General features: G+C 32.2%; 8 protein-coding genes across 8 annotated transcripts; 4 read left to right on the forward strand and 4 right to left on the reverse strand.

The window, feature by feature from the left end:
* Positions 1–317: 317 nt before the first annotated feature.
* Positions 318–1,719, reverse strand: BX664DRAFT_325986 (maintenance of mitochondrial structure and function-domain-containing protein). The gene is made up of 4 exons (XM_051544129.1): positions 1,177–1,719; positions 1,006–1,094; positions 757–893; positions 318–660 (listed from the first exon to the last, which is right to left on the reverse strand). Exons 1-4 carry the CDS (start codon positions 1,653–1,655, stop codon positions 457–459), a joined length of 909 nt encoding a protein of 302 aa, XP_051403503.1. The 5' UTR covers positions 1,656–1,719; the 3' UTR covers positions 318–456.
* Positions 1,720–1,963: 244 nt separating this feature from the next.
* Positions 1,964–3,755, forward strand: BX664DRAFT_383575 (P-loop containing nucleoside triphosphate hydrolase protein). The gene is made up of 6 exons (XM_051549126.1): positions 1,964–2,123; positions 2,227–2,352; positions 2,451–2,558; positions 2,650–2,759; positions 2,826–3,532; positions 3,604–3,755. The coding sequence occupies exons 1-6, from the start codon at positions 1,995–1,997 to the stop codon at positions 3,714–3,716; spliced, it is 1,293 nt and encodes a 430-aa protein (XP_051403504.1). The 5' UTR covers positions 1,964–1,994; the 3' UTR covers positions 3,717–3,755.
* A 128-nt stretch (positions 3,756–3,883) lies between these two features.
* BX664DRAFT_325990 (CoA-transferase family III) lies at positions 3,884–6,509 on the forward strand. Its single transcript, XM_051544130.1, has 12 exons — positions 3,884–4,164; positions 4,227–4,261; positions 4,410–4,423; positions 4,528–4,532; positions 4,626–4,768; positions 4,854–4,939; positions 5,001–5,350; positions 5,434–5,577; positions 5,671–5,737; positions 5,824–6,005; positions 6,081–6,135; positions 6,285–6,509. Exons 1-12 carry the CDS (start codon positions 3,970–3,972, stop codon positions 6,392–6,394), a joined length of 1,386 nt encoding a protein of 461 aa, XP_051403505.1. The 5' UTR covers positions 3,884–3,969; the 3' UTR covers positions 6,395–6,509.
* Positions 6,510–7,295: 786 nt separating this feature from the next.
* BX664DRAFT_347261 (uncharacterized protein) lies at positions 7,296–7,634 on the reverse strand (the record flags this gene model as incomplete). Its single annotated transcript, XM_051547542.1, has 1 exon — positions 7,296–7,634. The coding sequence occupies one exon, from the start codon at positions 7,632–7,634 to the stop codon at positions 7,296–7,298; it is 339 nt and encodes a 112-aa protein (XP_051403506.1).
* A 41-nt stretch (positions 7,635–7,675) lies between these two features.
* BX664DRAFT_325995 (uncharacterized protein) lies at positions 7,676–8,503 on the reverse strand. Its single transcript, XM_051544131.1, has 2 exons — positions 8,087–8,503; positions 7,676–8,018 (listed from the first exon to the last, which is right to left on the reverse strand). The coding sequence occupies exons 1-2, from the start codon at positions 8,377–8,379 to the stop codon at positions 7,721–7,723; spliced, it is 591 nt and encodes a 196-aa protein (XP_051403507.1). The 5' UTR covers positions 8,380–8,503; the 3' UTR covers positions 7,676–7,720.
* Positions 8,504–9,250: 747 nt separating this feature from the next.
* Positions 9,251–11,902, forward strand: BX664DRAFT_258591 (Sec1-like protein; the record flags this gene model as incomplete). The annotated part of the gene is made up of 12 exons (XM_051540555.1): positions 9,251–9,429; positions 9,505–9,595; positions 9,659–9,781; positions 9,842–10,007; positions 10,069–10,218; positions 10,312–10,427; positions 10,517–10,613; positions 10,687–10,780; positions 10,851–11,025; positions 11,095–11,279; positions 11,341–11,452; positions 11,540–11,902. The coding sequence occupies 12 exons, from the start codon at positions 9,251–9,253 to the stop codon at positions 11,900–11,902; spliced, it is 1,851 nt and encodes a 616-aa protein (XP_051403508.1).
* A 550-nt stretch (positions 11,903–12,452) lies between these two features.
* BX664DRAFT_356532 (glycine cleavage system H protein) lies at positions 12,453–13,487 on the forward strand. Its single transcript, XM_051547894.1, has 4 exons — positions 12,453–12,598; positions 12,669–12,812; positions 12,959–13,090; positions 13,187–13,487. The coding sequence occupies exons 1-4, from the start codon at positions 12,508–12,510 to the stop codon at positions 13,282–13,284; spliced, it is 465 nt and encodes a 154-aa protein (XP_051403509.1). The 5' UTR covers positions 12,453–12,507; the 3' UTR covers positions 13,285–13,487.
* A 142-nt stretch (positions 13,488–13,629) lies between these two features.
* BX664DRAFT_356533 (Oligosaccharyltransferase subunit Ribophorin II-domain-containing protein) lies at positions 13,630–14,291 on the reverse strand. The gene is made up of 2 exons (XM_051547895.1): positions 14,027–14,291; positions 13,630–13,907 (listed from the first exon to the last, which is right to left on the reverse strand). The coding sequence occupies exons 1-2, from the start codon at positions 14,222–14,224 to the stop codon at positions 13,671–13,673; spliced, it is 435 nt and encodes a 144-aa protein (XP_051403510.1). The 5' UTR covers positions 14,225–14,291; the 3' UTR covers positions 13,630–13,670.
* Between the last annotated feature and the right edge of the window lie 591 nt (positions 14,292–14,882).

The raw sequence follows: 14,882 nt of genomic DNA on the forward strand, positions 1-14,882 counted from the left end.
ATGCTCTCTATACTGTTATTATCAATATGTAGATAATGCTTTGTCTTTACATTATAAAGATGCTGCACATCGGTACCTCTGTTCCTTAGGAAGGCTCTTCTTCCAAGAAAAAACACATGCACCAACATATCAATGGTATCAATATAAGAGAATAGAAAACGGCAAACTGAATACTTGATAGAAGTGATGGATACTTTCCACTTCTTCTTTCCTGATAATAATAATAATAATAACAATAATAATAGCAGCAGTAATGGTGGTATATATATCCCTTTTCCATCCTTCGAATCCGTTTGATTTGTATTTCAAACCAAAAAAAAAAATAAAACATGCCTTTTTTATTATACTAAAACAAAAGGTTCACAAACGAAAGTGTATGATAAAATGACAAAGAATGAGAAGTGTAAAAAAAAAAAATATGTGTGGGAAGAGAGAATTGAGAGACGGATGTATAATCTAGTTGTTGTTAACCAAGAGATGAAGTTTTTCCGCTACAGAGAGTTGGGTACGGGTCATATTGGCAAGATAAACAACCATCAGTAAATCTTGCAAGTGAGAGTTGAACATCTTTTCAAAGGCGGCACCATCAATCTTGGGAACAACCGACACAGTATCCATGATATATCGACCAATGGAGTTGTTGGGTTGAGTTTTACCAGCCTAACATATACAAAGCAATCAAATAGTGAATCAATTGTTCCATTTTATCCTCAATATAAATTTCACTTCTGTCTTTTTTTAAAAAAAAAAAATTACCACCACATTGTCAACGTATTTGCTGATTTTATCCAAAAGATCTTGCAATTGTACAATAGCTACTTCAAGATGATCCATATCCGATAACAATGAAGCGGTGCGAGATTCTGAAGTTTTTGCAGAGGCAAGCATTTCCACTATAAAACAATAAAAGAAAGCAATCAGTTTGTATTCCTTTTTTTTTTCGTCCTCTTTGTTTTATCAAGGTGATGATTGTCACAAAATTGTTTCCATATAAAGTATACTTACATCCACTTCGTTCGGCATCCAAGTATTTGATATCACAGGGCACAGGTAAAAACATACAGTCACCATCATTAGAAAAGCCAACAGGGGCACTATATATATATATATATAATATAGAAATATTCAGAAAAAGTTAGAACATTATTTTATCCCAAAAAAAAAACAGGAACTTACGTAGTATAGGCATTCAAACCCAAACCAGAAGTATTGAATAAAGCTTCGGGATCAATGGTAATGTGAATAGGATTGAAAGGAGCACAGTCTTGAGCAAAGGAAGTTTGAAGAGCAGAAGCAACAGGAGTAACTTTTTCACCAGCAGTGTACCAACCCAAGATGAGTTCTTCTGGGTTAACTTTACGGTGGAGTTCAAGCATGGTTTTGTAGTGATCTTCATCGAGAATGATATCGTTGTTGGTCTTGTCGAGAGCATAAATCAAACTAAAGGCATTACGGATTTCAACTTCTGTACCATCGTCACTACGTACACCCAATAAGGCACCGACTACTTTTTGTTGATTGGCGTTTCGACGTAAGTAATGATCAAGAACTGAAAATAAAACAACAGGACTGACATTACAGCTGAATGGTCGTTGATGAGGTGCTGTACCCATGCTTCCAATAGAAACATACAAAGCGTCCGATTTTGTTGCCATGATATCTATATGTAATGAAATACAAGGAAAAAGAGGAAGAAAGGAAAGGAAAGAAAAAAATAAAATAAAATAAGAATATGTTTGCTTTTTTCAATTTTTTGTCCTTTCTCCAATAAAAAAAAAAATAAGGCTGGCTTCCAAAACCGTCACAGTCAATACTTTTTTGTATGTGAAGAGAGAATGTGCCTGCGGAACCTCATAAGGGTGACTTGACTCCTAATGAGAGGCGGTGTAGCAAAAAAAAAACCAACATTAAAAAAAAATGATGCTTACGCACGCTTCTTTTTATTTCTTTCTACTTTTTTTTTTTAATCTTTTTGATTTACCTTATACCGAATCATGGCGACTTTAGAAGACAAATCCTTATGGGAAACTCAAGATGATAATGATGATATTGACAAGGATGTTCTTCGAGCCAATGCTGAAGAAATCAATAATCGAACACGTTTATTAGAAAACGATATCAAGGTAATAGAAAAAAAATGATAGAATCTTATGCTTTTAATATTCTCAACTTTGTTTATAATGAAATACAAACGACTCACTCAAGATCCTTGATTTACTTTTATAGATTATGAAGTCTGAAATCCAACGACTTTCACACGAACAATCTTCCATGAAAGAACGTATCAAGGACAACAAGGAAAAAATCAAGATGAACAAGCAATTGCCATACTTGGTTGGTAATGTGGTTGAGGTAAAATGAAAACAACTAGTATATATATATTTTGTGAGAGTGTGTGTGTGTATATAGGCTTAACTAGTTTCTATGTCTACTTTTATATATATATATAGTTATTAGATGTTGACCCTGATGAAGAGGAAGAAGAAGAAGGTGCTAATGTTGATCTCGACTCAAGACGTAAAGGCAAATGCGCGGTAATCAAAACATCTACACGTCAGGTAAAGTTTGATGAAAAACATGCATATTATATATACAAATAGTATATTGTTCATATAGTGGGCTTATGATGATTTATTCTTTTTTTTTTAGACTATATTCTTACCTTTGATTGGGTTGGTGGATCCTGCTACACTTAAACCTGGAGATATCATTGGTGTGAATAAAGATAGTTATTTGATTTTGGATACATTACCTCCTGAGTAAGTCCTATTTTTATGACTATAATAGATATATTAAAAAAATGAATGGATATTTCCTTTTTCTAGATATGATTCTCGAGTGAAGGCTATGGAAGTGGATGAAAAACCTACAGAAGATTACAATGATATTGGTGGATTAGATAAGCAAATTGAAGAACTAGTGGAAGCAGTTGTGTTACCCATGACACATGCTGATCGATTCAAAAATATTGGTATCAAACCCCCCAAAGGTGTATTAATGTATGGTCCTCCTGGTACTGGTAAAACATTATTGGCAAGAGCATGTGCAGCACAAACAAATTCAGCATATCTCAAATTGGCTGGTCCGCAATTGGTACAAATGTTCATTGGTGATGGTGCAAAATTGGTACGGGATGCTTTCAACTTGGCCAAAGAAAAGTCTCCTGCTATTATCTTTATTGATGAATTGGATGCCATTGGTACCAAGCGTTTTGACTCTGATAAATCTGGGGATCGTGAAGTACAACGTACCATGTTGGAATTACTGAATCAATTGGATGGTTTCTCTTCAGATGATCGTATCAAGGTGATTGCTGCTACTAATCGTATTGATATTTTGGATCCTGCTCTTTTACGTTCTGGTCGTTTGGATCGAAAGATTGAATTCCCTATTCCAAATGAAGAAGCTCGTGCTCGTATCCTTCAAATTCACTCTAGAAAGATGAATGTTAGCAAAGATGTCAATTTTGAGGAATTATCTAGGTGTTGTGATGAATTTAATGGTGCTCAATGCAAGGCTGTTTGTGTAGAAAGTAAGTAAATAGGATGATGTTGACCTACTTGTACTAATCTTTTTCTTTTTTTTAAAAAAAAAAAATTATAGGTGGTATGTTGGCTTTACGTCGTGGTGCAACTGAAATTACTCATGAAGACTTTATGGATGCTATTCAAGAAGTACAAGCTAAGAAGAAGATGTCTTTACAATATTATGCTTAAAAAAAGAAATAAAACAAATTATACATATTTTTACATTTTACTAGTTTAGTCTATATGTTGTCTTTTTTTTTTTATATTCTTTCTCTCTTATATATTAAGGAAAATATTTATTATATATGTTAATCTATCGTAATCAATGCAATTATGTATTCTTTGACAAATGGCCTGTTGATTGGTGGGTGGAGTGAATGAATCATTTTGATCGAAAAGCTCCGCTGATTTTTTGCTCTTTTTCCTTTTCTTCTTTCTCTTTATGTCTTTTCTATCAAATATGAATTCCCTTTTTCAAAGATCTATCAAAACGACATTATTCAAATTTCATTTTGTAACCTCAAGTGAGGCCACCTTGTATACCATGAAGCATACTTATTCCACTGCTGTCAATACTCCATCTTCTGACAAATTGCCAAAACCTTTGGAAGGAATCAAAATTTTAGAATTGGGTCAGGTACGTATTAAGTTTTAGTTTGTTACTTACCACTGACAGGTGTTTGTTTTCTTTGTATATAGTTGATTGCTGGTCCATTCTGTGGATCTATCCTTGGGTAAAATAGTGACCAACAAAAAAAAAAAAAATCACGTATACACTTGAAAAACTTAATATAGTATTCTTGAACTTACTTTATTTTTTTTTTCTTCGTCTCCCTTGCTTGTGTATCTATCAAACTCATGATATGTATTCTGCGTTTACAGATACTATGGTGCAGGTAAGCTGAAAGGAAATGTATAAATCAAAGTATATGGCCATATGACTAATGTCTTTCTCTCCCTCTTTTTTTTTTTTTTTTTTGGCCTCATCTCGAATTCGTAGAGGTGGTAAGTGTATATATCCAATTTTTCATTTTGATGAATAAGTTTGATTAGACACCTTGACTGATTTTTTCTTTTTCTTGCAATAAATTTGAATAGATCAAAATTGAACCACCCAAAACTGGTGATCCTCTCAGATTATGGAGATATTTGGATAATGATGGACAAAGCCCTTGGTTTCGTAGCTTGGCAAGAAACAAAAAATCAGTATGCATTGATCTGAAAACGGAAAAAGGTCGAAGGTAATATACAAAAGGAGGAAACAAACAATCATTTTCAAAAGATAATATATAGATGATAGACTCTTTTTTTATTGTTACTATATAGTTTAGTCAAGCAGCTTGCCGAAACGTCTGACGTTCTGATTGAAAATTTCAAGCCTGGCACAATGGAAAAATGGGGACTTGGGCCTGGTAATATACATCATATTTCAATAGCACTGTCTTTTCTAACTCTTACACTTTGTTTTGAAAGATGAATTGTATGCGACAAATCCAAGTCTCATTTATACCAGAATCAGTGGTTATGGTGGAACAGGACCAAAATCTTCATTACCTGGATTTGCTTCAGTATGTGAAGGTTATAGTGGATTCCGATATATCAATGGACACAAAGGAGAAGCTCCAGTACGACCAAATATAAGTCTTGGTGATTCGTTAGCAGGAATGCATGCAGCTCTGGGTTGTGTTCTTGGGCTCTATGGTCGAGACAAATTGAAAAAGGTCGGTTGTCATCAAACTGGACAAGTTGTTGATGTCGCTATTTATGAAGCTATGTTGAATATGATGGAAGGCATTATTCCTGAATATGATAGATCAGGTCAAGTATGTATCAAGAAAGAAAAAAAAAAGTACTCAGAAAAACAAATGTTAATAGATAGACTAACTTTGTTCTTTTTTTTTTTTAGATTCGACAACCATCATCTACAAGTGTTACAGGTATTGTACCTACCAATACTTACCCATGCCAGGGTGGGGAATATGTGATTATCGGTGGAAATGGTGATAGTATCTACAAACGTCTTATGAAAGCCATTGGAAGAGAAGATTTGGTAAGTAAAAAAAAAAAAAAAAAAAAAAAAGATTAGAATGAAATCCATCTTTTTATCTAATTAGTTATTTTTTTTTTATTTCCTATTGCAAAGACTGGACCCAAGTATGAAACCAACTCTGATCGTGTCAAGGAACAAGAACAAATCGATCAAGCTATTGGTAAAAAAGATATTTATAAATCTTAGATTTATTACAATAGATATATTCATTACCATTTATTTATTTATCTTGGTGAACTGATCTAGCGAATTGGACATCTATGCGTTCACCTGATGATATTTTACAGGTTTTATCTGAAGCATCTGTACCTGCTGGCAAGATATATAATGTCAAAGATATCGTGGAAGATGAACATATCAATGCCCGTGGTATGATTGAACAAGTCGTTGTTGGAACAAAGGAGGATGGTCGTGGTTGGAAACTAAAGGTATTATACAAACCAAGAAAAGAAAAAAAAAAGAAAAGAAAACTAAATCTGTATTTTATTTCTCTTCGTTCAAAGATTCCTGGAATGAGTCCTCGTCTTGAACGAACTCCTGGATCCACTGAATGGGCTGGTGAGTAGATATTTGATAGCGAGAAAATACATTATAAAACAAACAATATATAATGGAAGGGGGATTGAAGAGGATATATTGGGTATACTCATGGATTACTGACACATTAGAATTAACCAATTTTTTTTTTTTTTTGTCTTTACTTATAGGTCCTGATCTGGGAGCGCATACTGCCGAAGTGCTTGGATCTCGATTGGGTTTATCTCCACAAGCTATTGCTGAATTAGACAAGGAAGGTGTGATCAAGGCGACCAATTAGAGTAGTATTCATGTTTATGGTTTTATTGTATCAATAAAAAAAGGGAATTCTTATTTTCACCCCCCTCAGTTTGTTATTCTCACCCCCCAAGCTAAAAAATAGCCAATAAAACACGAAATACCTTTTTTTTAAAAAAATGCACATAGTATATATTTTATACTATTATTATTTTATTTCTTTAGTTTGTTTCGTTTGTCTGAAATAAACGTTGTTATATTTAATCCAGTCTTTTATTGATTCTAGTTGATGATGGATGATGGATGATGGATGATGGATGACTACTTTGTCATTTACTATTCTTACTTCTCTTGAACTATTGATAAAACAAATATTACACTTCTTACCTTTCATTTAAAATAAAAACTTGTTCGATATCTGACATAATCATAGAATTGTGGCTGTTTAAGGTCATGCACGTCAATTTGGACAGTCTTACCAGGATGCATAAAGAAGTCTTTTTTTTTTCTTTACGAAATATGTAATATATTGGTAATGGATGATGGGTGATGGGCGATGGATGATGACTGAATATAAAAGTTTTGCTGAAATTTATCAACTATATGAAAAAAATCAATTTTATTGGCTATTTTATTAGCTTGGGGGGGTGAGAATAACAAACTGAGGGGGGTGAAAATAAGAATTCCCTAAAAAAAAAGGTTGATAAAAAGTCATATAAAAAGAAGTAGAGATCTGATTTATTGATTTTTATTTCAAAAGAATAAATAGAGTAAGGAAAACTTATTAGTGGAAATGAGGAAGGGGGGCATAAAAGTAAACAATAATAGGATAATGAAAAAAAAAAATATGGACAAAGTAGCTAACTACAACAATAATATATAGACTAAAAGAAAAAAAAAAGTCAAAACTAAAACTAACAGACATCAAGATTCCAAGATCCCAATCACACAGTTTGTTGGCCTTCCCAATCCAGTAAATCATCCAGTTGAAAGCCATTTTGAGTCAAAGGAGGAGGAGACATTGGTTCATTGTCGTCAATTTCATCATCAGAGGATAGAGATACATGAGGTGATAACATAGGAGAAGGTAATAAACTGTTGTTGTTGTTGTTGTTGTTGCCAATTTCTTGTGTCACAGTCAAATTCACTGCTTGTTTCATGACCTCCGCTGCAGGGAGAAAGGATATAAAGACCATCATTGCTATAAAACACACCATAAAAGGTTTCCATGATTGCTGCTTTTCTTGTTGTTGAGGGTTTCCATTTTCTGTTGAACATTCCATTGGGTGGTGGATTTTGTGGAACCAGTTGAGACATTTTTTCCAAAAAAAAAAAAAAAAAAAGAGAAGCAATAAAAAAGGATTGTGAATTATAAGCATATCAAGTAAAATAACCTCTTCGCGATCCGTGCTGAATCGCAAAAGCCATGGACAAGTAGAGAAGATGATGTGTTTGTGAATTTGAGTTGTTGTTGTAGTTCTGCAATTTGTCGAGTAAAGTCAGATAATTGTGTTGTAAGTGATTGATTTTGTGTTTCCAAAAGTTTGATACGTTTGTTCATAGATTCATTTTCATTTCGTAATTGTTCATTATTGCTTTCCAAATCTGCCACATAACGTCGTTTCTTGTCACGGGATTCTTGAGCAGCTGCACGATTTCGTAATATTCTATAAAATAATAAATAATTAATAAAAAAAAAAAAAATAAAAATAAAAAAAAAGTAATTATATATTACCTTTCTTTTGTCTTTTGGTCTTTATCTTCCAAAGATAATCTTGATTTCTTGATTATAGGTTTATTCACTACTTTCTTCTTTTGGGACATTGATGATGTATCAGAAGATAAAGAAGGAGAAGAACTTGTTGTACTTTGTGAATCTTCTTCATCTTTTTGTGGAATCAAATCAGAAGTAAGAGGAAATAAAGGTTGATTGGAAGAAGAATGAAGTGTTACCAACGGGTCAATAGTAAAATCCATAGGTAACGACAACAAAGCGGCCAAAGCATCAGTAGTAGTTTGCTGGGACATATTTTGCCAAAATAATATTTATAACAAAGATCAAAAGATAATAATAAAAAAAAAACAGATCTATAACCACCACCCAATGGAAGAAAATAGATCAAAAACAGTTGTTTTTTTTTTGAAGAAAAAGTCTAAAGAAAAGAAAAAAAAAGAAAAAGAAAAAGGAAAAAAGAAAAAAAAAATCTAGTTGGTTCTATAAAAAAAAAAGGATGGAGAAAATAGTTTGAAAATGAGCCAATCAGAATTGAACAAATGTTCATTTCTATTTTTACCTCTCACTGCGGATCTTTTTTCTTCCAAGATTAAACATAACAATAGTTCTCGCTTATTATACTACTATATTGTTCATTATCAGAATAGTAAAAAAAATACTAGATTAAAAATCAATGAGATATGATTGATCCACGTTTCTTTTCCTTTTTTTTTTTTTTTTGGGAAATTGGTACCTTATTGGTATATTGATATGTATAGAAGAGTTAAAGTATAATCCATTGTCTTCTTACGAATGAAATTTATCTAATATATGAACTAAAAAGAATATCAAAAAGAAAATATTTCTTCAACTGACCATGTTACCATTGATTTTTTTTAATATTTTTCAATAATAAAATGAGAAATGACTGAGATTCAAAATCGTCAATTCGTTTTTTTTGATTCTGGGATTATCCTTTCTTTCCTATTTTTTTTTATTATATATATATATATTTTCGTTGATCTCGACCTTTCTTCATTGAAAATACATATATTATAATGGTCGTCACTTTAACAGTACCTACTTCTTTACGATCAGCACAATATGGTAAAATACTATACTTTTATTGAAAATACATTCTTCTTATTTCTTTTTTTTTTTTTAATTTTAGCTGCTATTACATCTATGCTTAACCTAAATTCATCTACAACAAACGGAAAGGACGCGGATGAATATAGTGACGCCAAGGTCTTTCAAGACAAAGCTGTATGGAAGGTACTCATTTTTGATAAATTTGGTCAAGATGTAGTTTCTTCTATTATGCGTGTTAATGATCTTCGTGAAAATGGCATTACCGTACATATGTAAAAACTCAATATAACCATCCATCCAATCTTTTGCCGAACTCAATTAATTTTACTATTTTTATTTCTATTTAGGCTTTTGAATCAAGAAAGATCTTCATTACCTGACGTACCTGCCATCTACTTTATTGAACCTACCTTTGATAATATCAAGAAAGTTTGTGAGGTAAATCTAACGACAACCAAAAAAAAAAGTTCATTTTTACAGATACTTATTACCTCATCATAGGACTTGAACCGAAACTTGTATGATTCTTACTATGTCAACTTTTGTTCAACTATTCCTCGGCCAGTATTGGAAGATTTTGCAACAAGAACCATTGCCAATAATACATCTGATGCCGTCACTCAGGTATGAATAAATATTCTTCTTTCTATTTAGAAAAAGTTAATTTTTATTCAAAATTCATAGGTGTATGATCAATACCTCAATTTTATATGTACCAACCCTGATGTCTTTTCTCTTGATCAAACCGAAGCTTTCGTTCATTTGAACAATCCAAGTGCTCCAGAAAGTCTGATTGATGAAACTATAGATAGAGCTGTCAACTCTCTATTTTCTGTGATTGTTACTTTAGGTAATTTTATAAATATATATTTGCAATCTTTTCTGATTCTTTTATATTCTATATTGTGTAGGTGTGGTACCCATTATTCGATGTCCAAGAGGAAATGCAGCTGAAATGATAGCCAACAAATTGGATAGCAAACTCCGTGATCATGTTATGAATTCTCGTTCCAATTTATTCTCTGAAAACATTAATAATTCTGTCAATTTACAAAGACCAGGTAACCTTATCCATCAAAAAAAAAAAAAAAAAAAAAAAAAAAAAAGGATTCACTATTTGACTTACTTGTTATATATATATTTCCATTATATAGTACTTATTCTTTTAGATCGTAGTATGGATATTACACCTATGCTTAGTCATTCTTGGACATATCAAGCTCTTATTCATGACGTGCTTTCTTTGAAACTCAATAGAATCACTATTGGTGTAAGTATTTTTGAATTAAAATGATAACATTATATACAGAATAAACCTTTTTAATTTTTTTTTTTTTTTTTTTTTACGTACAAAAATAGGCTGATGAACATAACCAACAAAGACGTAGTTATGATGTGGATAGTAAGGATTTCTTTTGGAATAAGAATGCATCTAGTCCATTTCCACAAGTAGCAGGTAAAAACAATCAAAGAAGGATCATTTTAGAATATATAATTTATATAATACTTTTTTATTTTTATTAACATAGAGGACATTGATATTGAACTCAACAATTACAAGAAGGACGCTGCAGAAATCACTAGGATTAGTGGTGTTAGTTCTTTGGAAGACGTGGGTCAAATGTAAGTAACTAGAAAAAAAAAAAAGAATAGTATTCTTGAAACTAAACGATTTTTATACAATATTTGATAGTGATATGTCATCAAATACAAAGATTCTCAAGTCTGCTATTGATGCTTTACCAGAGTTGACAGCAAGAAAGGCTACTTTAGATATGCATATGAATGTAGCAACAGCTTTATTGAATCATATCAAAGACAGGCAATTGGACACATTTTTCCAAATTGAAGAAAACATCACAAGACAGGTAGAATCAAATATATAAAAAAAAAAAGTAAAAGGTATGGATATTTAGTTTTATTTTTTATTTTGATAGGCCAAAACTTTATTACTAGAAACAATTAGGGATGTTGAAAAAAAGAATCCTGAAGACAAAATGCGACTCTTTCTCATTTATTATCTCTCCACTGCTGAAGAAGTGACACCTGAAGATATGGATGCTTACAAGAAAGCTCTGGAAGCTGCTGGTTGTGATATGGCTCCTCTGAAATATATTGAAAAGTAAGAAATTAGATAGGTTTTTTTTTATCATCCTTACATCTTACCTCAACTTATTTTATAGAGTGCGTGCTCTTATGCGAATGACTTCTATGATCACATCACCCAATCCAAATACAACCAGTGGATTCTCTCAAAATGATTTGTTTCGAGGATTCAGCAGTATTGGAAACAGAGTAAGAAAAAAAAAAAAGAAAATATTTGTCTCTTTTTCTGGATAGTTCTCTTATCATTTCTTCCTTTTTTTTTTTTTATGTTTCTAGTTGACTGATCGATTGAAAGAAGGTGGTCTTGGTGGTGGATTCGAAAACTTATTATCTGGAGTCAAGAATTTACTACCAACGAAAAAGGAATTAGTGATTAGCAAAATCGTGTCAGATATCATGTCTCCTCCTCAAAACGAGCCATCCAAGGCTGATGACTTTTTATACTTTGATCCCAAACTTGGCAAGAACAATCGATCCCCTCGTCAAAACAAAGTATCATTCCAAGAAGCTATTGTCTTTGTTGTTGGTGGTGGTAACTATGTAGAATATCAAAATTTGCAGGAACTGGCCTCTGTAAGTAGGAAAAGAGAAAAAAAAATACTTCATCTCATTCTGATCTTTTATTTCGTTTCTTTGTAGGCTAACAATCAAAAGAAGAAAATCACTTATGGATCAACAGATATTTTATCACCGCATCAATTCCTGCAACAGCTTGGTCAATTAGGCAAAGAAACTTGATTAGATAGATCTTTGGATGATTAGCATTTTTTTTTTTTTTTGAAAAATAAAACCGTACTTTTATTGTATATTTATTATGCAATGTCATTTACCAGTTTTATTTTTTCTTTTTTATGCTTCGTGTTTAAAGTGAGGATGATTCTATTAACTATCCAGTTGAATCTTTTCTCCAAAATGACTTTCACCAAGCTATTATATTGACGTATGATACGAAAGAATGATTTCACACAGGATGATCTTTTCCGAAACGTTCGTTTTTGGAAGTACTAATGGGGAGATTTTACATATATAATGATATATCGAAGGCATTTTCCAGTGAGATGAATCATTCTAAATATGATTGAATCACATTCAAACATATCCAAGTCGATAAGTTTCATTTTCCAGCTTTGTCTGACAATCTATTTTTGGGCTGCCTATTTTTTTTTAAAAAAAAAAAAAATCACCGCTGCATTATTTTTGTTTTTGATTTTCTTTCTCTTCTTTACTAATATTTCAAAGTTACAATGTCACTTCGTCTCTTCTCTAATCGATTCGTTCACAGTTTACCTTGTTTAAGGAATGCCACCTCATCGGTTATCTATCGTAGTTTTGCTAGTAAGTCCATTCATATCTACTTTTCCAGTCTCAAACTCTCATTGACTTACTGTCTTTCTTCTAATTCTAGCGAAAAAGTATACATTGAATCATGAATGGATATCTGTAGACAACAATGTCGGTACTATTGGCATTACAGATCATGCACAACAGGCACTTGGTGATGTCGTATTTGTGGAATTTCCTTACTTGGGCAAGGAAGTGGTAAAGGATGGTAAGAACAAGAAAAGAAAGGGTTGGACTATAGTATAATATTTTATGAGCCATTGGATCCTTCCTTTATATATATATATATATATATATTATCAAAAAAAATAACATTATTATTATTATTATTATTATTATTATTATTATTATTAGAACAAGTGAGTGCTGTGGAATCTGTCAACTCTTTAAAGAATATTTATTCTCCTGCTAGTGGTGAAGTCCTCGAAGTCAATGATGCTCTTGTAGAACAACCATCTTTGGTCAACGATAGCCCAGAAGAAGAAGGTAACCTTAGTAGATACCGATTTCAAAACAGGATGATGATGGTTGATCAACCTTTTTTTATTTTATTTGTTTATTCGATACACCTTTTTTTATTAGGCTGGTTAATGAAGCTCAACTTGGTGGAAACGGCGGATATGGACTCCTTACTAGATGAAACTGGTTATGCAAAACACGTTGAATCCTTAAGTAAATGAATAGTCTTGATCCTTCATACTCGCACACATACTGCTCACGCATGCATATATAAACAAACACACATCCTTTCACACACCTATACACGCGTTTATATTCTCTTGCACACAACACACACACGCACACAACACACACACGCACACACACACACACACACGCACACACACACGCACACACACACATATATATATATATATATATATATGTAGATGTAACTTGTTGACAATAAAACACAGAACTTTGAACCATTTATATATTTTGATATTGAAGTGTTTGATGATATATCATCATAAATCATACATAATAGATAACAAATACAAGGTAAGAAAAAAAAAACAAACGACAACTGCTGCCAGTAAAGATATATATTTTTTATTATCATTATTATTTACACCCTAAGTCTATAACGTTGAACTGAAGATAAGGCGAGTTGCCCAGTAGTGAATAAGACCAAGCTCCAACCAGCTACGTAGGTCAATGTTTTGAAGATGTTCCATTGAGTCCAATATAAATAAAACAAGTAATCTGTCACAGCCAAAGAGCTGACAAAGGCGAGAATCCAAATACCACGTTGACTTGATAATCCAGACATGACTTTACTAGGAGTAATACCAATGACCATCCACTAAAAATATATATATATATATATAAAGTGTAACATATACGTATACAAAAGAATTAGTTCAAGCCGTTTCTTTTTTTTAAAAAAAAAAAAAATATATTGATAAGGTAATATCCACTTACGCCAAGCACAAGAATGAGCCAAGGTGAAAGTACCAGTAAAGAAAAGAGTTGTGAGAACCATGTTGCAGGCATACTTTCATCAGGTCGGAATTGGTGATGTATTTCAGGTTGCCATTCAAATACATCTTCTTGTCCTGCTGCTAACACCATCGTTACTATTACTGATAATACGACAAACAAGGTTGAATATAATGCCATTTTTTATATGCTGCTCTGTTGTTGTGAAACTACAATGGCGTATGTATATGAAGCAAAAAAATGTATGTGAGAGAAAAGAGCGAAAAAAAAAAAAAAAAAAAAAAACTGAAAACATCATGTTGCTGGCGTTGATTGGCTTACCCGTGAATCCTTGGATCCCCGCCTTGGCGAGGCTTAAAGCTTAAAATGAGCTCTTTCTACACATTATCGACAAGTGGCCTCTTTGATGCATTAATAGAAAAGGAAGTCATAGATTTTTATTAATGGTGTTTTTATGGTATGTTGATAGATTTAGTTTTAAAAATAAAATAATAAAAAAAAAAAAGCGCGGTTATTCCCAGGTCTTTTTTTTTTTTTTTTTTTTGATTTTACAGCCAAAAATTTCAAATTCCTCAGCCAAATTTTAGCTGTAAAAATGAAATGTCGAGGGACCCCTCAGGCAATTCTTGGAAAAATCGATGAAATCTTTTTGGTGATCATTGTACATTAACTGGCAGGATAAGCGATAAAATGACATTAGATGATATTTGACTACTTTTTTGAGACGAATCGAATGGTGGTCATTTTATTGGATGATGATCATTATTGAATGAGAAATGATAATATTGATTTTTGCATTTTAATTTACTTGATAAATTATTATTCAGGCAAGTGAATG

The sequence above is a fragment of the Halteromyces radiatus genome, assembly GCF_025201355.1.
Source record: "Halteromyces radiatus strain CBS 162.75 chromosome Unknown BX664scaffold_2, whole genome shotgun sequence".
NCBI lineage: Eukaryota > Fungi > Mucoromycota > Mucoromycetes > Mucorales > Cunninghamellaceae > Halteromyces > Halteromyces radiatus.

Coding starts and splice junctions, on each gene's coding strand:
- BX664DRAFT_325986 (XM_051544129.1), bottom strand. CDS start 1,655: ATGGCAACAAAATCGGACGCTTTGTATGTTTCTATTGGAAGCATGGGT. Junction 894..1,005: donor GGATGCCGAACGAAGTGGAT/GTAAGTATACTT, acceptor ATTGTTTTATAG/TGGAAATGCTTGCCTCTGCA. Junction 661..756: donor AATACGTTGACAATGTGGTG/GTAATTTTTTTT, acceptor TGTATATGTTAG/GCTGGTAAAACTCAACCCAA.
- BX664DRAFT_383575 (XM_051549126.1), top strand. CDS start 1,995: ATGGCGACTTTAGAAGACAAATCCTTATGGGAAACTCAAGATGATAAT. Junction 2,559..2,649: donor TCAAAACATCTACACGTCAG/GTAAAGTTTGAT, acceptor TTTTTTTTTTAG/ACTATATTCTTACCTTTGAT. Junction 2,760..2,825: donor TTGGATACATTACCTCCTGA/GTAAGTCCTATT, acceptor TCCTTTTTCTAG/ATATGATTCTCGAGTGAAGG.
- BX664DRAFT_325990 (XM_051544130.1), top strand. CDS start 3,970: ATGTCTTTTCTATCAAATATGAATTCCCTTTTTCAAAGATCTATCAAA. Junction 4,769..4,853: donor AAAACGGAAAAAGGTCGAAG/GTAATATACAAA, acceptor GTTACTATATAG/TTTAGTCAAGCAGCTTGCCG. Junction 4,940..5,000: donor AAAATGGGGACTTGGGCCTG/GTAATATACATC, acceptor TTGTTTTGAAAG/ATGAATTGTATGCGACAAAT.
- BX664DRAFT_325995 (XM_051544131.1), bottom strand. CDS start 8,379: ATGTCCCAGCAAACTACTACTGATGCTTTGGCCGCTTTGTTGTCGTTA. Junction 8,019..8,086: donor GACCAAAAGACAAAAGAAAG/GTAATATATAAT, acceptor ATTATTTTATAG/AATATTACGAAATCGTGCAG.
- BX664DRAFT_356532 (XM_051547894.1), top strand. CDS start 12,508: ATGTCACTTCGTCTCTTCTCTAATCGATTCGTTCACAGTTTACCTTGT. Junction 12,813..12,958: donor CAAGGAAGTGGTAAAGGATG/GTAAGAACAAGA, acceptor TATTATTATTAG/AACAAGTGAGTGCTGTGGAA. Junction 13,091..13,186: donor CGATAGCCCAGAAGAAGAAG/GTAACCTTAGTA, acceptor TTTTTTTATTAG/GCTGGTTAATGAAGCTCAAC.
- BX664DRAFT_356533 (XM_051547895.1), bottom strand. CDS start 14,224: ATGGCATTATATTCAACCTTGTTTGTCGTATTATCAGTAATAGTAACG. Junction 13,908..14,026: donor GGCTCATTCTTGTGCTTGGC/GTAAGTGGATAT, acceptor ATATATTTTTAG/TGGATGGTCATTGGTATTAC.